This window comes from Orcinus orca, chromosome 2 (assembly GCF_937001465.1).
Source record: "Orcinus orca chromosome 2, mOrcOrc1.1, whole genome shotgun sequence".
NCBI lineage: Eukaryota > Metazoa > Chordata > Mammalia > Artiodactyla > Delphinidae > Orcinus > Orcinus orca.
In genome coordinates, this window is record NC_064560.1 from 95,219,576 (window position 1) to 95,244,167 (window position 24,592).

Genomic DNA, 24,592 nt, shown 5'->3' on the forward strand with positions numbered 1-24,592 from the left:
ACATGATTATTCTGAGATTTAACATTAAGTCTCAAATTCTACACCACTTCTTTCTTAATTTTGATAAAGGTATCATGTTTTGTTAGTATGTTGTAATAGATGATGATATAATCTGAGTTTGCAGAATGATAAATAAATTATAGACGCATAGGCATATTATCAATTCATTTGATTCAGCTCTGCTACAAAGCATATTCTAAAACAAATTCTAATTAGCACATAAATTCTGAATTTATCTAAATATTTCTCATTGAAAGAGATATTAAGTTTGAAATTTGTTAGAAAATAATTCCTATCTTCAGAGGAAATAATTCCTATCTTCACTTTAAAATTATTATGTATCAGGGGAACTAATCTAAAGGAAGTGAAAGTTACTATTAAACAACATAGACTTTTTAAGTCTACCAACTCTTTCCCATCCTCCAAAAGTACCAGGTTAATCCAAAGAAAATACATAATTATTTTTCTTTCCAAAATTTCCACATGAACTGTCTTCAGAGCATCAGATCTAGTGACAGTCAGCTGTTTCAAATCTAAAAATATTCTTAGGAAAAACGTCTTCAGAAATGTATGTCCCTCTCAGTGTACTGGTGACTACAAGGTAAGAAGAGATAATCCCACATGTACTACGATGTTAAGTTATTCCTTCACAAATTCTGGAAGTAAAGAAGTTCACTCACAAGCACAGTGTATGTACTGTGACAATGCCTAATAGTTAACTTTTGGTTTTAACCTATACAAAAAAAAGCATTTAGCTTTTTAAAAATATGTTATTAAATTTTACCATCAATGATTCTCAAAATGGCAGAATCCTTTAGATCCACGCTATTTAATATGGTAGCTGCTCACAACATGTGGCTAATAAATTTAAATTAATTAAACTTAAAAATGTAAAATTCAGTTCCTCGTCACACTAGCTAATTTTCAAGTGCTCAACAGTCACGTGTGTCTAGTGGCTACCATACTGCACAGTGTAGATTAATACAACGTTTCTGGTGCGCAGTGCTTCTCCAGAGGATACGCTAAACAGTCTAAAGTAAAACTCAAATGTGATCATAGTTCTTTCATTGTAGCTTCCATTACAGAGTAAAGGCTATGTTTGAAAAAATAAAAATAAATTTAGGTAATGTTTATCGACATAGAAAAAGGACCGCAAAGTAGCTTTTTCAGTGGGACCAAGGAGAAGTGTAGACAAGGCAGTCTGTGACATCTTTTACCTGACGAAGAAATAAATGGAAATAAAAGATTCAATATCTGCATAAACGTATGCAGGTTCTTGAACTTCCGGTTTTCCCTTTGACTTAGTTCTGATGAATTTATTTGTCATTGAGATGATAGTCTTTTCTTAGAGAAAACTATAAGTGGCAGGAAGAAATAATTTGGTAGCTACCTACTTCTATAACAAAGAATCAAGTTAGTAAGATCTTTACAATGACATCACCACACCAAAGAGTGATATTTACATAAATTACTGCAGGAATCTCCTACTTCACAGTTAATTGTGATTATTTCAGACCAAATTCAATATTCTAGATCTGTGTGTCTATACCTGTGTCTCTAACCCTAGATATGCTCCTGCTGCTTTGTTCAAATTAAAAGGGAGGAGGCGCTTTGAAAAAGTGAGGAGCCCCAAGATGACAAGCCAAAGTGCACGTAAACCCAGACTGTTCTAATTAGCTTAGATTTCAAAGAAATCGATTCTTCCCTTATCAGCTTATAGTCTATTTAGACAGAGACATGCACAGAGACTTTGGTTAACCAAAGCTAGACAGTGTTTCACTCAAAGAACTTAGGTTATTCCCTCTCAGCACTCAATTTTAAAATACTCTGTTGGTTTCACATGTAAGTTTGCTAAAGGACTCTCACTTGTGGCATGTTCTCACAATACCATTTTTATACATCGACTGTCAAAATAAATAAGATGTTGTAAAGCAATTATACTCCAATAAAGATTTTTTAAAAAACAACAAAAAATAAATAAATTAGATGGCACCTGACAATTAGGGGTGATTTACACAAATTTCACCTGAGTCAGCGACAATTCCAGGGCCATGCTTCTATCCACTGCAGCTTCAAAAGACATTGCTACTGGGGTTCTGTTTACTGCTTGAATTTTGGGTCTAGTGAGCTTTATCTGACTAACCTATTTGGCTATAGCAAAAAATAATTCTATTCACTTAAGCAGTTTAATTTCTTTATGATGACAAAGCATTTCACAGCTTCCTATACTTTCAAGTGATAAATACTGCCCCTAACAAAAAAAGGAAAAGAAACTAGGATCTTGTGCTATCACATAGATGCACGCTGAACAATATAATTAAACCTATTTTCCCTTGATACATAAATTTCAGAGTTTCTAAGAAGACCTCATAATACATTTGGATAAGGATTTTCTAATATCAAAGGTAACTCTATAATGATCTTGTATCATTTTTTGCCCTTCCCTTGCACTACCAAAATTCCCCTTGCAAATAAACTGAGGAGCTTATAAGTTGGTGGATAATAACTAAAAAACAGGCTCTGGAGCCCTTGCATATGGTTTATGACAAATATTAAACAAAATAAATGCTGAGCTATGATCACTGACTATGGGCATTTTCAGATACCCAACTCCAAAGTTTACTTTGTTCACATTTCAATCACACTAAAAACGTGATGAAGTTATGGAACTCATAAACAAAAATCCCACTCAGAAATGCTGAAAGACCCCTCAACCCCACTCCATCCCTTCTTTCCCAAGGCCTATTACTTACTTTTCCAAGTTCTGTAAGTGTTCTCTGACTTTCTGTACCAGTCCCAGCTTGGTGTCATTAATCACAAAATCATCACAGCGATAACTGCAAGGAAAATATTAATCAATGTGTGTAAAGAGCTTGAGGAAACCACAGTAATGAAATCACTGAAAGGCCTGGCTACTGCCAAGATGATCACATGCCTCTGCAGGCAGTTACTGTCAGTGGTGAGTTTAAAGAGGACTTGGAATCCACAGTGGAATGCTTTTCAAGAGTCCTTTATAAAAAGCCACGTAGGCAATGAACACCAGTTTCTTTACACATTTTTATTCAAAAGCTCTTCAATTCCTCTTTCAAAAATGAAATACGCTACTACACGTGTTATATTCTTTTCAGTGGTACATGATACATGGAAAATGAAATACAAAGCACCAATTCTGTTCATGTAGCACGAAGCCTAAATCTTTAATGTGATCCTTCCCAACTCAAATTAATGGGGAGTTTGCAGGCAGGAGAGATTTAAGAGGAAAGCAGGAAAAAAGTAATTAACCTGTAGGGATATTTGAATAAAAAAACTAAAAGCCATATATTTCACACATAATTTAATTTAAATAAACTGAATTCAGATGGTTGAGAAGAATGAATCTTTTCATTCCAAGGTGTTAGAAAACAAAAACAGTGGCTACATCTTTCAGGAAACCGATAACCGCTTTGAAGAAAGACATTTAAGATGTTCCTTAAAACTGATAGTGTGTGTGTGTGTTTTAGCGAGTCAATAAGCAAATAATATAAGGAATCACACATAATAAACTTTAACTTGTACATTAGCATTCAATTTTCTTCCTAGAATAAGGCCAATTTTAATAAAAACAACTTACAAGCTAGTAGCAAAATATTCTTTTGAACTGCAGCTTTGTACAAAACCACTTACTATAACTACCAAAGAATAATGACAATAACATTGCCATTCTGAGCAAACAAAAATTTTGAATGCATAGCAATTAGTAAAAATTAGGTCATCTCTAGCAGAATCCAAAAAACATTTCTTACATACCTGAAACCAGTCTATAAAAAAACTGTGAATAGGATGGGGGAAAGTAGTTTTTTAAAAAAAAGGATTACACACAAAACATGGCTTGTGTCTCTTATTCACAGAATTCAAAATGTGAGTGCTTTTGAAAACTTTAAGTAAAATATATATGTAATTATTTAACATGCCCCTCCGCATTAACTGACTGCCTGTGTTGTCAATCAAGAGTCTCTAACGTATTCTCCAAGCTCCCGTGGTCAATCCCTAACGTTTCTACAAATAGCAAAAGCTACCTTTTACATCCTAGACCGTTTCTCTATGATCAAAGTACCAGCAATGGCAGGAAAATAATTCCTTATCAGTTTTATGACAAAGACATAAAGGAATTAAATTAGTGAAAAGGTTTAATTCCTTGCTTCCTGTCAGCATAAATGTTAAGAGGGTAAGGTCTACTCTGCAAATCTGGGTTTAAGGCACTTGGTTCCTCCATGAACCTCAGGCATTCACTAAAGAATGAAATTGTATTGTTACTCTAATTCCTGCTTACATTTTACATTTTCATTCTATGTTTGCATAAATATATGCATGTATTTTGGTTAAAAGAATACCCAGTGTTCAAAACAAAAATAACTCCAAATGCTAGTGTTCATCTGGGAAATGAAGTCTAAAAGCAAATTCAGATCATCTTTCATGTATTTACATGCTGCTAGAATATCTCATTGAAAAGTAAACCCCTTAGCTTCTACAAAAAAAAAAAAAAGGTTGCTTTGTTTAAAGAAACAAATTGTTTCAGATTATATGAAATAACTGATTTTTTTCTTATTAAAGTAATTCTTTTTGGTGTGACATGAATTCAGCCTTTAACATTTGTTAAAGGAACGTTTTCATATATTGAAATACAGATTCATTTACGGCCTTGCTCCATTCTGAACTAAGCTGACTTAACTGGGTCTAGTTGCTTCATCTCTTTGAATGTTCATTATTAAAGTGAGTAAGTTTCTCTAGACTCCAGAGCTGTTCTAATGTGACTAATGCAACTGAGGAAATGCATTTTAATCTTTTAAAATTGTAATTGATATAAAATTTTATTTAACTAAAGCAGTATAAAATATATTTCCATTAAATACTTTATGGTTTGGGTAAAACTACATTTCACTTTTATTATGACATCATATAAGATGTACTGCAGTGCACAGTGTGGGTGCACATGTCATTTCTAGGATCACACATAAGCATATCACCAGTCTAGTTTATGTCAACAGAAGGTTTCAGTTATTTTTCTATGCAATAATGAAGCGCTGTAATGTGCTTGTTTATTTTCTGCAGACAGCAGGAGTTACAGTGATACCTATGTAAATAGTAATTGGTAGTTAAACTGAAATACTTATTTTAATAATTAATATAAATAAATTATTTTTCTGGGTTAAAAACTAACAATGAAAAAAAATTTTAACTTCCAAATGAAGTTTGGAACTTTTAAAAAAAGATTACACACAAATGTGTAATTGACAACATAGGCACACTAATGAGGCAGAATCGAATGGAAAAGGTGTATCACAAATTTTATAAATAATGGCAATTATGATTTAATACAGCAGAGCCAAATTAATAAGCTGTGTAAAAAAAGTTTTAAGATAATAAAGTAGACAATATTGAGTCATTTTCAGCAAATGCATAATAATATAAGTTGCTTCTCTACAGTCAAAAAATAATCAATGAAATTTGTCACAATCAATGAAATCAGAATGAAATGTATAACAAAGAAGTTTCTTAGTGATTTTAAGGATTTGAGCTTGTAATTCTGGCAAGCTTTAAAATAGCTTGAATTCTTGCTCAAGAAAGAAAACCATTTTTAGATGGAGAGATGAAACATTAAATTATTATTTCAGTTAAGGGCGTTATGTTTTAGAATTTGAGATAAAGATCAAAAAGGATATTTTACAAAAAGTGAAAGATCTTCAGTTGATCCACCAAGCAACTGTTAGTGAATAAAAGACCTTTCTAACATTATTCAAGATCAATTCATTCAACATTTGAAAATTGTAAGTACTTTTACTTTTCGCTTTAGATGAGTTTTACAAGACAAGAGACAATGGCCAGTTAATACTTCGGGTACGTTTTGTTTCAAATGACTTCCAAATTGAAATGTCTTCATCTATTTGCAACCTTAAAAACAATCAACCGCATGTTGTAAATATTTTTTAATCTTTTACCTGTCACTTTCAGCTAGACAGGAAAAAGTTTCTATCAAGACAGACAAGGACCTGCTACGTGGGATCAAAAACCCGGATTTAATGGAATTATTTCCCTTATTTGATCCACTGCATATTAACATATTGAAAATATCTGTGCTCTAAAGTAGACTGTATCATGGATGCAGTTATTAAAATTGTTCAGTATACATGTGCAAATGCTCTGACTCATCACCAGTTTATGGAACTGTTAAAAGAAATGGAAGATAATGAATATGACTACATGTTCTTTGCCAGTGTTCACTGCTTGAGTCATGGAAGAATTTTACAAAGGTTTACTGTACTGTTAACTCTAATTCAAGATTTTCTTGAAACAAAAGGAACACCTGCCAATTCTGAACAAAGAGAAAACATCACAGCATGATTTACATTTTTTCACCTATATCACAGTGCACATGAATGAGCTAAATCTAAAGATCCAAGGAGAGAATAAAAGCTTGCTTGTGACCTAGCTAGACAGGTATGAGAATTTATGTTAAAATTTAAACTATTCATAATACAAATCAATAAGGACTTTACACATTTCAGTGTGAACAAATATACAGAAGATTTTAAATACGATGGCATTATGTAAGTTGTCTGCAAAATCTATAAGAAAAATTGAAGAATGCTTTGTTGATATGGACAAATTTGGAGTTGATTTTCAGTTTATATAATGGTCCTTTGAATTTGATGTTGATAATACTGAGTGGTTACAAGAGTTAGTGGATTTACTTAAATTAGATACAGTTTTGAGACTGATATGCTTTTGCTTTGGGCTCAATTATTCTAAAAAAGATGAGTCAGTCTTGTCAAAACAGATGCCAAGTATTAAACAAAATGGAGTTTTTCGGTACTTTATTCATTTATTGGAAATTTTTAATAGTGTTTGGAATCTACATTTTTAACTGCAATTTTTATGACTAAATACAGATCAAGCATTTCTGACGAAAAGTTAGCATCTGAATGGAGATGTGCTGTACATGTAAAATACATACTGGATTTTGAAGGTTTCCTATTAAAGAAAGATGCACACTATGTCTAATAATTCTATATGGATTACCATGTTGACATAATATTTTGGATAACTGGGTTAAATAAAATATACAGTTAAAATTAATCAACCTGTTTGTCTTTGCTTTTTTAGTGTGGCTACTGGAAAATTTTAAATTACATATGTGACGAATTATTTCTCTTGCACAGCACTGCTAGCCTAGAAAATATCTAAGATACTAGCTGTTCTACTATAATACTACCCAATATTATAAAGAGGTAATAAATATAACTTTAATGAACTATAAGAAGTCAGTTTTATTTTGGCTGAATTTGTTCTCACTGGCTTAAAAAATTTTAAGTTTTCACAATTGTCCTTATGGCCAAGAGTCATTTTTAGATCTTCTTACAGTCACTATGAAGGACATTTACTTCTAAGATTCTAACTTTTGTCCTGTCTGAATTCACCACACTATACAAGCGTTATTAGATGACGATGATAAAAGGAAAGCACCTGCTTCCACAGGTCAAAACGTCCAGGGGCGCCTGGCATGTGGTAGAGGGTCAATAAATGTCAGCTTCCTTTTGCTGTGTAACCAGGGCTGCCTCACAGCACACCCGTCTCTAGCTGCCCCCATCCCCTGTTCTGATTTCTTCTTCCTCCCTGGCCCAGAGGTGAAAAGAAAATAAGTAACAAAAGTAGGAAGTAAATAAGAATTTAAATGTTGTCTGGTTACCTTAGTCTTTAGCTGAGATGCTGCTTTCAAACTGGAAACTATCCCACTAATACTGATATTAAAAAGTCCCAAGGCAATAAGAAGGATTTAAAGGAAACAAGTTCTAAAAATCTCTTCCTGGTTTACAATTGTGTTGAAGGTATTAGGTCAGTATTATGCTTACCTCTAACACCTGAAAAACAAATAAAATTTAGCCACTATTCTTAGTTTTCCCTTCAAGGAGATTACACCAGAATAAGTACAAAAAAGTGCATAACTTGTAGGCTGTGTTTCAAAGCTTCTAGATTGCTCCTCTGAAACTTGGAATGCATTTCCCATTTTGAAATAAATATTGTTATAAAATATGGTTAAATGTTGCAAGGTGAAAATACACCTGGTTCCCAAAACGTAACTGAAATAATATAAAAAGTTCTACTCCGCTTTTTCATCTTTCTACTGAGAAATTGGAGCTGAGGTCCAGGTTTTGGCGTCTTTTCATATAAATAGGACTTCACATGTCTAGCAAACAAAAGTCAGGAACTACCTATATTACACAACCAACTTTTAGGCTATTATATTAACACTTAAGCAAGTTTAAATTTCGTGATGTTAGGTGATTCTTCAAGTAAAGATGAGCTCTACCTCTAACAGACTACTTGTCAGACAAGGAAAACGTTTACTTCTGTATTTACTAAAAAGAAAGAACTGTTTAAGGAAATTTAAGTAAACTGAACACTAAAGACAAAAAAATAATACTTAGAAGTCATATCAGGCAACATATTAGAGATGTTAGATAAGGAAATCAGATATAAAAAGGCAGGGAAGGAGAAGGTACTGGTATCTTTCTCTACTTCTAACACCTTGAGGCAAAGTATACTATCATCTTAGCTATGTAAAAATTAGTCTCAAACCAAATTCCTTGAACCAAATATGACACTAAAGTAGTTTTAAAGTACTTCAGGCCAATAGTTAATAAACTGTTAAATGTAGAGTAGGGTATTATATATATACTGCTGTTCAGAGCAGAAGATACACAATTAATTTTATTACCTTGCACTGAGAGAACATGTAGCAGGTAGCAGATAAATTTTCATAAGAAATACCAATTATTTATACTACTATTATACTTTGGTAAAAAACTGATAATATCACAGCTTATTCTGCTTATTCTAATTCTGCTTATTCTAATAAATAGCAAAATTGTCCAGTTTCTTCATTACATTGATTCCTTATGTGTACATTTTTAAGATTGTGATTTTTTTTCTAACTTCTAGCATCTAATCATGCCTAATCCTTTCTAAATATTTTTCTCTCTATAATCTCCCCCAAACCCATCTTTTTCCTCCTCCATCTCAACTAACATTTTATTCTAAACCTTGGTTATTTCCTTTAGTATGATATCCCCCTCTGCCCCACCCAAATACAGTGACTTTCAAACGCATAGATATCTGTAGCCGAATTAAACTATAGTATTTGATGGTCCCTGCAATGTCGACCTTACCTAAATTTTCTTCTCTCGCATCTTTCCCTCCCAATCTTCCCTTTCACTTCAGCGTTACCTGCTTTATGTTTAGATTTAAGCTTTCATTCCATACACTACCAACTCCCTTACCCTCCCTCAGTATTTTCCCTGTAGCACTATTCACTTGTTTAACAGCAAAAAATATTCCTTACTTGTTCATCCCTATCTGTACTTTTTCCCCATTCTCCAAAAATTAAAACATGCAGCATGGCTCAATTATTTTCTCGTCCTAAAATTTAATGTGGGTTTACCTCCTTTTAAAAATTCTAACTTTAGAAACACTTGTTTCCTTCCTATTTCCAGCCTGTGCCTCATGCCCTCTCTAATTATAAAAGGAAAAACACCAGTCCACTAAGACAAAATCTTCAAATTATTTTCAATGGCTCCTAATCAGATAAAAAATAAGCCACAAAACTGAGCATCCATCACCCCCAACACATTTACACATTTGTACTAATTATATATGCAAGTAAATCTAAATTAATATGCATATAGTATAAAAAAAGAAAAATTTTAGAAGAATGAGCTAGAGATGAAATAAACTTTTTAAATGTCTTCATACCATTATTAAACTAGTATCTCAAAATACAATATATACATAGGGTGAGGTTTGACATTAATGATAATGGATATAAATTCATACTTCACACAGTCTCAAACTTTTTGTCCAATTTATCAGATCTGATTAGTCTGTGTTTTTATTAGATAGCCAATATTTTTACTTTGTAATGTATTTGATGAGCTCAGAGTAGGAGTGTATGTCAGCTTACCTTTTCCTTGTTCACCAGTATTTGTCTTACTATTGTTACTGTTATTATCTTGGAGGACTTTTTCTCATAAAAAAATCTTTTAAAATGTGTATCCATTTGAAGAGGGTTGATTCTTGGTAAAATTAAATAAACCCATGTAACTAGGCAGACAAAAACCGTTAACATACTGCACAATGCTAAAAGTGAACAAGGGAGAGGACGCCACACGTGAAGCTGATTCAGGACACTCCGTGTGTGGTTCATGACACATAACCACCTAGTCTACAGACCACTGGCAGTAGGTATTTTAAATATTTGCCAATGATTTTATATTTGCCAGATAAAAAGTTTTAATAAAAGCTCTGCTATTTTCCTTCCGTACCTTCAAGTGCATTATTTTAGAGACCACTGCACTAAAGACTAGGTTCCTAACATACAGCTGGTTCTCAATGAATATTTATGTATTGAATAAAAGCAACATCCGCTATTTTGATTTTTTTGGATGTTGTGCACATTATGTTCGAGGACCATCATGTTCATCAGACTCTGCCTCCAGGAAAACTTTTGAAGGTAAAAATTTGAGGGGGAAAGGAACTGTTTACAATGTCAAGTTTTCTTCACAAAGGATCCATATCTTTGCTTTGTATCTTTCTGTAATACTTATTCCTAGATTTAGTTTATAGTTTTGGTCATTATGTTGAATGTTTGTTTTTTTGTTTGGTCATTTCCATTTTTAACTAATGACTGCTAATGAAGAGAAAGCTATTAGTTTTTGCATATTTATTATGTATGACCATCTCAAAATTAATTAGTAATTCTACTTGTTGTTTTCTACTAAAGTCCCCCTAAGTTTTCTCAGCATTATATAATTTGAAAGCAGAAATAATTTGTTCTTTTCTAATATTTATACCAACAATTTATTCTGTCTTATTTCAATGGATAGAACAGCCAAAGCAATGTTTAATAATAGTGATGATGATGTAAATGATGATAGGAAGTATTTGTCTTGTTTCTGATATTAATGGAAATAGCTTTAGTATTTCATCAATTTGCATATGTTGTTTGCTTTCTTTGGGGGGAACTATCATATTTTAATAGTTTCCTTTTATTTCAATGTTATTAGTTTTTTAAAAATCAGAAATGGCTTATTTATAAATGTATTTTTGCTTCTAATGATACAATCATCTGGGATTCCCTTTAAAATGAATATGTTGGCAGACTAGTGAAATTAACTCAGTAATTATATAATTTTTCTTTTTGACACATTTTACTGGGTTAGATTTGCTTTAAGTTATACTTATTTACAACTATTTTAGTTAGTGAAATTGACTTATTTTCTTTTTGGAGTTTCTATCAGATTTTTGTCTTAAGGTTTTTAAAGTTTCATAATATTAATATACTCAATGTTAAATTTTAAGTGTGAGGCTACACTGTCTGATATAGTAGCTACCAGTACATGTGGCAATTTAAACATAATCATTAAAATAAAATAAAACATTCAATTCCTCAGTCCCACTAGCCACTTTTAATTGCTCAACTGCTACCATTATATGGTGCAGGTGTCACACTCAAAACAAAGAAGATCTCTCTCTCTTTCTCAGCTTTAAAATTCTAAAGCTTTTTCCATTCCTGTTGTAAGTGCTATTGAAGCTACCCAAGTCATAAGTCTCCACATCATATTCTTGAAGCACTAAGACAATATTCCCAGACCAAATCATTCTTCACCCACGTGAAACAAGAAGCAATCATCATACAAACGAACCTGAAATTTTTTACGCAACAGTAAAGGAACAAGTCCTTTAATCTACTGGCTATAAGGCAATCTTTATACAGTAAGTCATGTATAATACTAATACCAAAGAAACAAAATCAAAAAACTTTAATGCAAAAAGTACCCCTCTCAAGAAAGGGCAATGGCAAATCGATCATTAAGTTTTAAATTCCTTTTCATTCCCTTGTATAATAGATAACATCATAATACGACACCTAGAGTAAACTTTGACCTCCAGCTTTATTATAAATGACAGATATAGTTAGAGAAAACAAAAAACAAAAGAAAACAAAAAAAGCTGGTATTCCAGTGACTTCATCTATTTCAAACCAAGAAAAGTTAAATCCAAAGAACTCTTTTAGAAAGCAAGCTTATTTTTAAATTCTCTTTTATTCAATTCTAATGCGCGGCCATCAACTAAGCCAATTTTGGAAAATTAGAATACTTGCAGAGAAAACTCATTTCCTTTGTTAAAAGCAGAAAAGTACCAGCTTATTAAGAAGGAGCCTTTTGTTTTCAGACCACATGCTAAAAAGTTTCTTTTTAATAAAACTTCAAAATACTGTTTTTAAATCAACAAAATTCTTCCTGTTCTCTAATCTTTACAACACTGAAAATTTGTGCCCCAAAAGTTTATAAGGATAGTCAACAAAAGATCTTCCCCTTTTTGATTTTAAATCACAACTGCCTTTGAAAATGATTCAGCATCCATTTAAACCCACAAATAAAAGCTTTATTTTTATTAGTTTTAATTAAAACTGCTATTTATTATAGGTGTTTAAAATCTAAAATACAAGTCTTTCTTCTAGACAAATGAATTGACTCACATTTCATAATATTTCTTTGTTTGAAGGAGTGCTTTAAAACACTACTCTACCAGGAAGGAAAAATTCTAGTAATTTAGTTTTAATACTCCTTTCATACTTTTGAATTCTCAGAAATTCAGCTATTGTTGATAAGTTGACAAGACTATGTCAGATGTCAAAAGTTATATGTTCAGTATTTTAAATCTATTAACTCCAAATGTCTATCTGCATAATAAGTCAAATAAAAGTTCCTAATTTTAGGGCTTCCCTGGTGGCGCAGTGGTTGAGAGTCCGCCTGCCGATGCAGAGGACACGGGTTCGTTCCCTGGTCCAGGAAGATCCCACGTGCCGCGGAGCGGCTGGGCCCGTGAGCCATGGCCACTGAGCCTGCGCGTCCGGAGCCTGTGCTCCGCAACGAGAGAGGCCACAACAGTGAGAGGCCCGCGTACCGCAAAAATAATAATAAAAAAAAAAGTTCCTAATTTTAATCTTTGTTTCTTCTCAATCAATTTTACTCTTTTTTTTGATACAATAATGTATACCACATACAATTCCATTTGTATTAACTGGGGGAGGGAATTTGGGGTAGGAGGAAAGGAAATATTACTGAACACACACACAATAATCTGAACACCTGCCCTTGTGTGAAAATCTTAAGATTTTCATTTTTATTAAAATCTTCATTTGTCTCCTAAAGGAGTGTGTTTGTGTCAAACCAAAATGATTCTCTCCCTCTTTTGAAATAATGACCCGTTTTATGTTCTGCTTGGTTAATATGTGCTTCTCCTGAACGCCCAGTTTATATCAGAAGTGAAAGGACCTGCTCTGCAAGGGTGTCCCTCTCGGGAGGTAAATGGAATAGCTCACATAGGCTGTGATTTGAGTCTTTTTCAGGAAAAGGGTTCTGCAGCTCTTCAGTCCTCCAAAAGTATCAGGAGGGCACAATAGTATAGATTTGGTATAACCTTCCCCATTTTTGGAAAATAGTTAACAAAATTCAGTCTTTCAAACATCTACTGCTTACTCGGCACCAGACACTGAGTACTGTGGACAATACAAAGATCTGACATGGTTCCTGCAGTCCCCAAGGACATTTACAAATAACTAACATGCAGCAGGAAATTATAAGTATCCCAAGGACTGTGAGTTTAGGGGAGATTACATCCAGCTACAATTGGAGTTACTTGGGGGAGGGGGGGAGTGCTCAATGATAACCTCATAAAGGATATGCAAAGACAGGACAAAGGCAGGGACTCTTGGAAAAGGGAAAGTAAGGATAGAAAAACTGTAAGCCTCGGAGCATGTTTCAACTTCTTCAGAGGACAGAGCACATGGAAAAGCCGCCTTAACATTAGCTATAGTCAAAAGAGTTTGACTACAAGCATAATAATTAATAATCAAATAGGTTAAACCTAACACACCTCTAAAGTAAACCAATTAGTGTAACCACAAGAAATTTATATACAAGGAAAATCTACAAACTGAAGTGAAATTACTAAGGTGCACTGGAAAATAACACACACACACACCACATACAGAAGAAGAAATCCTTTTTTGTTTCTTAATCATAGTGAGGTGTGGGGAAAATGTTAATTTAAACTACAGCTTCATCAGCTTACTACTAGCACAGTTTCCTTTTAGGCTGTCAGTATAATGCTACAGGATGATTCCCTGGCATTTTGTTCTAAACCCACAAATGAGATGGTTATGTGACCAGCTGCAGCTCCCTTCCTGCATTTCAGAAGCTCTCGGAGTCCACACACTTGCGGCTCTGTATAACTTCACACAAAAGACTGGCAACTGGCCAAGAAACCCCTGCCATGGTGTATATTCCCCCAAGGTCCAAGATCTGCCATTTAATTCCAATTCAGCCGTGAAATGACTTGTACTTTAGCATACTATACCAATATAAAGCAAATTAAATTCCAGTCCTAGTTAATAAAGGTATTCCTCTAAAATGCAATATACAAAGACATTAAAGTATATAGTCTATATTTTTAAAGAGACCTACGAATGTAATTCCACTCCATTAGGAAAATTCCAAGATAATTCTTTAAATTTCCTCAAAGAGTTACTATTTCCTCATAATCTTACCAACAGCGAGAAAACCAACTGCACACAGAGATTTAATTGTATTTCCAAATTTCCCCATTAAATATTTCATGCACATTGCTAACTAAAAATCAAGAAGAATGAACGTTTTCAACATCTGGCGCATACAGGTTGACATGACCTGCAATGATGACTGTGAGACAGATACCTCAAGAATGATCTTAATTCCTGCTGTTTAAAGAGAAATACTTACAACCTTACAGAAACACATGGTTCTGTCAATTAGATAGCTGTGTCATTCTAGTATATAAGTGTCCTCAGGGAAAGGGGGGGAAACTAATGAAAACACTTTAAACAGCTTGGCTAATACTTAATTTTTGTAGGAAGGGGTGTTTTATGAGAGCAAATAATAATAAACTCAGCACTAGGCTCAGAAAATCTTCCCAAGATTTTCACTTTTACTGATGTCTTCATGTACCTCTAGCTTGTCTCTCTTCCATGTCCGGACATCTTCCACACAAAGGATCACTGAAATACTAGTGATCTACAGGACTAAACCTTACAATGTTTTATTCAATAGCCACAGTGTAATAATGTTAAACCTGTAAAAATGTAAACTTGGTAGGCCACTGACCTTTTTTTCTTCCTTTTGATGGGACACCATTCTACAATACAATAAGCAGCTAAGGATAATGTAGAAAGGATTAGCACACAACTTCAGTACAAAGTGTGAATCAAAAGCAATATTTGGACTTTAAATCCCCATCCCTGCCCAGTATTGCCTTCATGTAACATTCGAGGGCTATATGGCAAAAACAAAAACAAAAATAAAAGGGCTCCTTTAAATGGCTTTTTTTTTTCCTTTCAATGTCAGAAACCTTTTGAATTCAGTAAAATGATTAAAACCATAAAGAATTATTCATAATTTACTAGTCAAGGAAAGAAATTTGCTTCACGCCAAAGTTAAAACTGTAAAATACACTGACTCTGAGCATACCAAATGGATATGGATTGTTAAACATCACTTGTAACCTGAATAACCTGTTCAAAGTAGTCAGAAAAATTCTTACTTTATTGTCGTTTACATGAAACAGACATGTATATTACAAAGAGAGAACAGGGCCTCCAATACCCTTTTAAAGGATGTGACACTTAAAAAAAAATTAGCTTGAAAGGCTACACACAAAATTCTTGATGTTTATCTACAGAGTAGAAGAGGAGAGTGGAACTGTGTTGGGACAGGGGAGACTGTCAAAATAATTTTTTAAACAAAGAAGTTAAAGATTATATAACAAAACCTTAACTGGACAGTAGGAATGTGGATTTTTATCATATTATAATAATATTATCATATTATTCTTCAATTAAAAACAAAAAAAGAAAAGGAATTATAATGAACAACAACAAATACTTTTCATTTCCCTGAAGCTTAGTGGGATGGGAAAGAAGAGGAGACCTAGAGGTTGAAAGGGCAATTTAAATTTACATCTGAATGAATAAGGACAAGCATTCCTGATAGCCCCCAGTCCTCTGCGAATTCCAACAGGACTAAAAGGCAGTAATGGCAGTCCCCACTGGCTTAGAGACTGGGGGGAGGGGAAAGAGTGAGGAAGACGAGAAAACGCCTGCACACACATAGTAAAGGAATAGCATTTTCAGATAATATTAATACTTACCAGTATGTACTGTAGCTACTGCAATCCATACACACTGTGTGCTGAGCTTTTTCTTGCTTTTCTGATTTCTTATGGTTGGTTAAGGGTATTTGTGCATCTTCATAATGTTTTTTTGCATGGCCATTCACATACCTTACAAAAATCAAATGAAAATGTATTTTAATCTAAATATTGCTTGGGAAGTTAAAGTAGCAGGAGATGATAATAAAATTAGATGGTTATCAAATCAGAATAAGAAAGAATTCCTTCTAATAAAGAGCATTCAATCCTGTAAGAGCATTCATCACTTAGTGATTTATTAAGCTGAGTACTTAAAATATGCTTTTTTGTAATCAAATACAGTCAACTTATTATTGTACACAAGACTAGGACCAGGCAAGGAAAGGTGTTATCTATGCAAACCAGTTTCAATACCATTGAGATTATCACTTATCAACTCCTTTGCTGATAATTTTGCTATATAGCCTTTTTCTTTTTTTTAAGTTTTCTTAGGCTGCTAACTCCCAACTCAGCTATTATCAAAGACAAGCTTTGCAAACTAAATTACTCAATCACTGCCCACAGGGCCATAGGCTCTGCTTAGGTTGCTGCTTAATATAAAACATGAGAGTCAGATATGGAAACAGGATAATCTCCCATCTCTTTCCCATCAATATGGCTTCATATCTTTCATTTGAATGCCTGAATAATCACTCCACTAATATGGAAATAGGTTTGTTTAAAAGAAATCCAAACAAAACAGAAATTATCTTAAGCTTATATAAACTGTAATTTCTTGCTACATGGGCAAAGATAATCAAAGGCTGACTACAGTCAGAAAAATTTTCTAACACTTTCCAACTCAGATTCAATAAATCATTTTATCACAAAAAGCAAAATGAAACTGAAATAAGGGTTCATCTACACCTTCACCTAAATACTGTACAATGCCATAACTGACCACTACTTGAAGACCCTCATAAAACAAAAACTTCCCAGTTCCTAGAAAGCTGCCAACTTATAGAAGGTAAGGCCTAATTGTAAACTCAGAACAGTCAAAACAAATGTCGGTTAAATAGTGCCAAAGTAAACCTTCTCAGAGAGTTAAGGTGACATTTTTGTCATGATGTGCCTTAACTGTACAAGGAGCAACACTTACCTTGGGGAAAGTAGGATAGTTTGTGGTAAGTAAGGAGGATCAATTCCAAGCCTGGCCTCTCTACCCCAGGAAACCTGGAAGCATCAGAGGCACTACTAACCTCAACTCAGAGTTTGATCACGTTTTCCCCCCTTTTTTTCACTGTAATAAACATAACCAAGACTTGTGTGTAGGGTCTTCTGTTCACAAAAGTGGACTAAACTGAATTTTTAATTCCATTGTATATATGGCTGAGTTAAAATAAAAATAATGATTAAGAGTATAAACTCAGGGCTTCCCTGATGGCACAGTGGTTAAGAGTCTGCCTGCCGATGCAGGGGACACGGGTTCGTGCCCCGGTCCGGGAAGATCCCACATGCCGTGGAGCGGCTGGGCCCGTGAGCCATGGCCGCTGAGGCTGCACATCCGGAGCCTGTGCTCCGCAATGGAAGAGGCCACAACAATGAGAGGCCCGCGTACCGCCAAAAAAAAAAAAAAAAAAAGGTATAAACTCAAAAATTAGACAGCCTGGGTTTTAGCAGGCGTTATCACATAATGGCCTGGTGAGCTTGGGTGAGTTACTTAACCTCTCTACTTCTGTTTTCTCATCGATAAAGCAGAGATAATAGTACTTATATCTCATGGGTTGTTAGGTGATTAAATAATCCATGGCTCAGAATGCATGAATGAATGAATAGTACATATAGTTCCTTTAGCCACCATACTGTAGCCTCCAAATGTACTAGATATTTCCATGGTTACTGTAATAAATGTCAGTGATAAAGTAAAAAGTGTATTACTGCTAACATTAAGATTAGCAATGTTTTGGCTAATATTCAAATACATGTCAGAAGTTAACAGTCATGTATAAACTACCACATAAAAATAAATATTTCCCTCATCTAGCTTTAGATTTTAACCAATTTGGTCTAAAAAGGAAAAGTGTCCATATACATGTCACAGATTTTTTAACAACAATCACAAAAAATAGGAAAAATAAAAGGGATGGTGTCATGAAGACCAATACAATATATAACTCAAATATACTACTGATAAAGTACATTTCCTAGTTTGAAAGAATATTCAGTTTAAGACTCCCCTAAAGACAAGTGGTCTAAATTACTAAGAAAATCGTCATTCTTGGCAATCAACACCCAGGATTTACATGGCAAAAGAAAATTAGCCAATCAGCTATGTAAAATGAAGATCCAAATGCAGGTTACTCTCATTATCTGTGTAATCTACTTAATTATATTTCTCTGAAACCATGTCAGATTTCCAAATTTAAGATTGCTTACAATTGGAAACATACTACCTACAGAGCCTAGAAAATTTTCAATTTATTTTTCCAATACCTACTTAGAGAACTGTTTGTTGCTTGCTGTTAAGAACACTAATGTCTCCACTTTTTGAGAGTATGTCAGGTCTTTTTGTTGACATATGACCTTCCAGATTTAGGCTGTAAAGCACTATGAGACGACTGGAGGATAGAACTATATAAATTTTATTGCATTATAATTCTCACCTCTCAAAATCTAGGAGAGGAATCTGTCTCTTCAAGTGCAGAATTTAAGTGCTTCTACTTTTCTTCTTTTTTAAAAAAAATGTTATCTGTACAAAGTATTTTCAGGTTCCCCAAATCCTAGAGATTTCAAAACCACAATAACCACAATTAAGATATGCAGTTAACATTTTCCAAAAGTACTCTTAAGCGTACATGGAAAAAGAGACTCAATTCCAGGACTGAAAATGGGAAAAATCAAAAGTTAACTGAACAAAGATGCTCTCTTCATGCAATGAGGGTTTACGAATAACGATGGGGAAACTGTCCAAATAAATACAATATAGATTTCAGCCTGTGTGACTCAGTATGATTTCCCACCTCCTTGCTGCTAAGCTACTAACTTCTGAAGTAAATTCAAAGCAGATTTTCTAAGCTAAAAGAGCCACAGAAATAAATGTGCTACTACCAGACACACAAAGTTTGATATTTATTTGAGTTTGTGCTAGAAGAAAGGGTTACTAAAGTATTTAAGTAACATCATTTTGAAGCCAAGAACTGGGAGGAAATGCTCAGGCTTGAACTGGGTTTGGGAGTGTTAAGTTCCTAGAATGCAAAAATGTCTTAACGGAACAATGATATATTTGGTACATCTTAGCATAAATAATGAACTCCACAGTGAGACCATTTTTGAGGGAATTCCTTTATCTGTTTTGTTTTCAGAAGAATGATGTGATGTCTGGGATTTGATTCAAAAGTCAGTAAAGGTAGGGAAGAGTAGGTAACAGGTGAAACAAAATTGGCCACATGTCAATCAAATATTACTAGTAGATTGTCTTGATCATCAAATTAATTCTTCTGAGTATCAATATAAAGGGGTTTTCCCCCCTAGATTTTCCTCAGTTCCATCACTGAACAAAGGGATTCTATTAGGAGAGGGAAGAAGCCCTACAGAGAATTACGTACACGCTATAATTAAACAACGGTGCTAAATAAATCCAAATCAATAAAACTTTGACATAAAGCTTAAAGGTAAACTGAAAAAAGCAAGTTGGGTAGTGAAGTAATAAGCATGTCACCTACCTTCCACAGTGGACACTTGAACAAGTCAAACAGACCCAGGGGCTTTTGTTGGACCGGCACACTAATAAAAAGAAAAATACACAATATGCCAATTGTATCACGTTATTTCCCAGTTTCTCCCCTAATCTGTAATACCACATCCTGTGATTAAGTTACAAATTCCATGGCTGCTTAGGTGTACTGAAATCACAAATCCTTGCTTTGTGAGTGCATTTACACAAAACGGCTGCCTAATTAACGTTATACTGAAAGAATCTAAACGCATGTCCACAACTGCTCATATTAATTGTGGACTCAACTCAAATAGTTTAACCACAGGTTAAACACTTTTCTCCTTTATTACTTATTCCTTTTTTTTTTTTCAACAGTCTCTGACAAGTTAAGGACAGTCTATTTTCTCATCAAAAGCATTTTTAAGGGAATTCCCTGGCAGTCCAGTGGTTAAGACTCCACGTTCCCAATGCAGGGGGCACGGGTTCCATCCCTGGTTGGGGAACTAAGATCCCACATGCCGCATGGCGCAGCCAAAAAATAAATAAAAAGACAAAACATTAAAAAAAAAAGATTTTATAAAAACCATTCTTAAGTCTAATTTTTAAATCACATGTCTTTACCATACAGATCATATACTAGTATAAATGACAACTCTTTTAGTTTATTTAGTGAGAGGCATAACCTAAGGATACAATTCGGAAGACTAAGCCCAGTTCTTCCCAAATTAATGTCTCAAATGCATTAAATATAATTCTAAATATGATAACTGCATGTAGTTCTTGCTGAGGGTATAATCAGGACATTAATTACTTTAGTTTGAGTAATATAGGGACGCGGCAGGCAAAAAGGGGTATGAAAACTTCCAAAATACTGATTACAATCTTGCTTGCTGTTTACTTATTCAATTTTAAGCCCAATAAACATAACAATGATTTTAAAAGGGAAGGGATATAAAAATCACCTGGAACAAGCTTTTTCAAAACACATATGTTCTACTCAGGCAGAGACATCTACACTGGGGTGGGTACAGAAGGACAAAAGAACATGTCTATTTTGACAAAAGCAACTTCCCAGGTGACTCCCTAGTACAACCACTTGAGAATCACTAGTCAGCCTCCTAGGGGCCATGAGAGGGGCACCGCAGCACATCCACACACTCAGGATTATAATAAGTCCACTGCCTGGCACACAGTATATGCTCAATGAACAGTTGTTGAAACAAAGTTTAAATTTCTTAGTTTAAGATACCAAGCTCTTCCAAGATCTGATCCCTACTATGTTATATTGGTCCTGTCTAATCATACATCACAATCGGCCTTTCTCATTGTTAAGAAAAATTAGCCAAAACTGGAAATAAAGTGAATCAAGAACTATAAGCCCTTTCAATGTATAATAAAACACATTATTATCATGAATATCCCAAAGATATTTCATTATAATACCATTGTTTGACCTGCTGTTTACTATTGATCAGGACCCAAATTCTATGAAGTTACAAGTGAACTTGTAGATTTTTATTTGGTAGAGATAGTATCTGTCTGGCAGACTCCAAGGCCTATGGTTTTACTACCCTGCAGGACATTAATGGTTTTATATCTAGCCTAGCAATTTACTTCAACATTCATTCTTCAGTGTCTGCATTCACTCAATTCCTCAAATGCTCTTGGAATCAGCTTTACCATCCTGCTGGTTCCCTTATTAATGAGTTAAATAAATCTTTGACATACATTCATTCTACATTTGGGAGGGGAGGAGAAGGCAAGGAAGAATAGGAGAGTACAGTGATATACTGCCCAAGGGTCTCTGCCTTTCTGCCCAGCACAGGGCTCTAACTATTTTTGAATGAGAAAACTTTCAGTGGTAAAAATCCCCTTCCAGCTAGCCAAGAGCCTTACCTTTCCTTAGGGCATTACATTAACTGCTAGGGCCACCCTGAAGGCATTTTAGTCTTTTACTCAGTTGGGTCCAATTTTATTATATGTGCATGTAAGTCACATGACAAAGGCGAATAAGAAGAACGCCAAACTGCTAACAGCAATTATTTTAGGCAAGTACATGAGAAGACTATTGTAAGGGGAAACTGTTGGCTTTTTATTTGTACACCCCTGTGGTATTTGATTTGTATCAACAAAAATATGACATTTTTATAGTTTGAAAAGAAAGTCCTATAGAGTATATTTTTAAAGGGAAAAATAAATTAGAACACAGTTTACCTGAAACAGATATTCCTGGTCTGCGATATAACTTGAAGGATTAAAAAACTACAAATATTATATAGTTTTATTCCTCCAGCAAACCTTTTTCTTTTAGTAAATACTAAGAAACACTGTACTCAATCTGGAAGAAGTTTAATATTAACCTGAAATAAGTAATTATGTTATAATAGTAAGTTTAGGCCCAAGTTTTTAGTCATTTACAGGTTTTTGTTTTTTGTGTAATTATGGGAAGATTTCCCCCCCCCTCCTTTGAATGAGGGGGAAAAAAAAAAATCTAGAACAAAATCACTGTTACTTTGGTGTGTTTCCTACCAAATGTTCATTTTTCCCCCGATGGCTGTAAAGTGTGTGTATGGACAAAAAGTACATACAATTTTGTGATCTAATTTTTCCACTATCAGTAATATTAAATGCGTTTCTTCATGTTACTGAATTAGAACAGTGTACTCTAAATCTAGTCTTATAAAATCTCAATTACCTCATAAAGTTTTATCAGTTTTTTAATTTCTTAATTTCAGATTTTCAAAAAGATACCCTAAGCCTGAGGGGAAGAAATGGGGAATAACTGCCTAATAGGTACAGGGTGTATTTTGGGGTGATGAAATGTCTTGGAACAAGATAGAGGTGGTAGTTGTAGATGTACTAAACGCACTGAATTGAATTATTCACTTTCAAATGGTTAATTTGGGGAATTCCTTGGCAGTCCAGTGGTTGGGACTCGGTGCTTTCACTGCCAAGAGCCCAGGTTCGATCCCTGGTTGGGGAACTAAAGATCCCACAAGCCGCATGGCATGTACATAAATAAATAAATAAGTAAATAATATTACGTTATGTGAATTATACCTTGATTAAATAAATAGGTGCTTAAGACAGGGATGAGGAGAAAGAATAAAAGGAAGTAAAATAGTATTGACTTTCAAAAACATCGGAAAGAAGTGACTATGCCTTTTACTAAATCTCAAAAAAGCCCTCACTTTCTAAGTTAAGAAAGCAAATTTCTTTTATCACGAATATTTACAATAAGAAAGTTAAGACTTAACGTGTGATAAGACAGTTGGTTTTGGCTATTTAAATGACAGTACTCTCTGAGGGCTTAATAGTTTCACACCAGAAGAACATTTGAAGGCTAGGAAACTCCAGAGAAAAGGGTATTATGGGGCATTCTGAAGCCATTTATTACACTGCTTTGGGGAATATTCACTCTGTGTATATATACCTTATCCAAATTATAAACCTTTAAAGTACCCAAGACAATTAGAAAATAGAAGGAAAAATACTGGCTTTAAATTAAACTCTCAATTATTGCTACAAATAGAACAGGTCATAGCATGAGTAAAAGAATACCTGCAGTAATCTTAAATTCATTTATTTTAATCACGTTAAGGGGACACACTTTATTATAAAAGGTAGTCTCAGTTTATAGACAGATGGGTTTCAAGTTTATCTGTAGGATGAATACATTTCCCATGGAAACTGCATTAGAGGTTTGCAGACTATTTTATAAAACTGTACAAAAAGCATAACAAAACTGATAGACTATATTGTGTGCGTGCATGTGTGTGTGTGTATAAAATAAAACCATACACAGTCAATAAAAATGTTTTTAAGCCATAAATATACTATCTATTCAGCAGAACATAAAAATATTAAAATGAAGGGTTTTTATTTTTTAAACCTTAAATGCCAGTACTTGAGAGAAAGAGGTTAATAAGGTTGGAAACTTGTAGGAGTTCAAAAAGATAAGTCTGAAAACTTATAAGGGCTCTTTTTATTATGCCTAATTACACTTCAAGGTGACATCATGGCAGGGAAGGCATGCAGTATATTTCTCACACTGTTACACGTGGCCGCAGCAGGGTCACTGGATGTCATAAACAGAAGTCTGGTCCTCTTTCACTCAGATTATGAAATTTCCTCAAAGTTATTCTCCTCCAGCAATCTGTCCCATACGCTTAGATTCTTCCAACCCCGAGCTCGGGTTTCCTCTCACAGCTCCTGGGCATCTCAGCCTGGGGGGCTGGTACTATCCAGCTCCCTTCACTCTCCTCCTGCTGCTATAGCCTCAGAACTCTCCTCTGGCCCTGTCCTTACCCTCAGCCACGAGCTCTGCAAGTTGGCAGCAGCACCCCTTTGCGGGGAGTGGAGAATGTCGATCCTCTCCTAAGCTAGGGCCATTTCCCACAAGATAGAAGCTCTGACACAGGTTGGGCAAGGGAGACAGGTGAAGTAGGCCCAGCCTCTAAAACATGCTCGCATTCATGTCTTCTTCCTAAAGCCCCCAAAAGCCTTAACCCTCCTGGAAACTAGGAAGGGACAACTGATGGAGCACAAAGGCAGAGGGAAGGCATCCAACTGATCTACAAACCAAAGTGGTTTTACTCCCTGCTACTCCTATGCAGGAAA

The 24,592-nt window shown here is 34.4% G+C and overlaps 1 protein-coding gene across 3 annotated transcripts in view; it reads right to left on the reverse strand.

Moving 5' to 3' along the window:
• The window catches only part of USP3 (ubiquitin specific peptidase 3), a 214,862-nt gene that overhangs the window by 47,886 nt on the left and 142,384 nt on the right, over nt 1-24,592 (reverse strand). For 2 of the 3 annotated variants that reach the window (XM_033437088.2, XM_004274724.3), the window contains 3 exons: nt 19,980-20,040; nt 16,279-16,410; nt 2,754-2,837 (listed from right to left, as the gene is read on the reverse strand). In XM_033437088.2, the coding sequence (XP_033292979.1) occupies nt 2,754-2,837; nt 16,279-16,307 (113 nt within the window). In that variant the 5' untranslated portion in view covers nt 16,308-16,410; nt 19,980-20,040. Of the gene's footprint in view, nt 1-2,753; nt 2,838-16,278; nt 16,411-18,920; nt 19,038-19,979; nt 20,041-24,592 lie in introns of all 3 variants that reach the window. The other variant, XM_033437089.2, reaches the window with a different exon arrangement.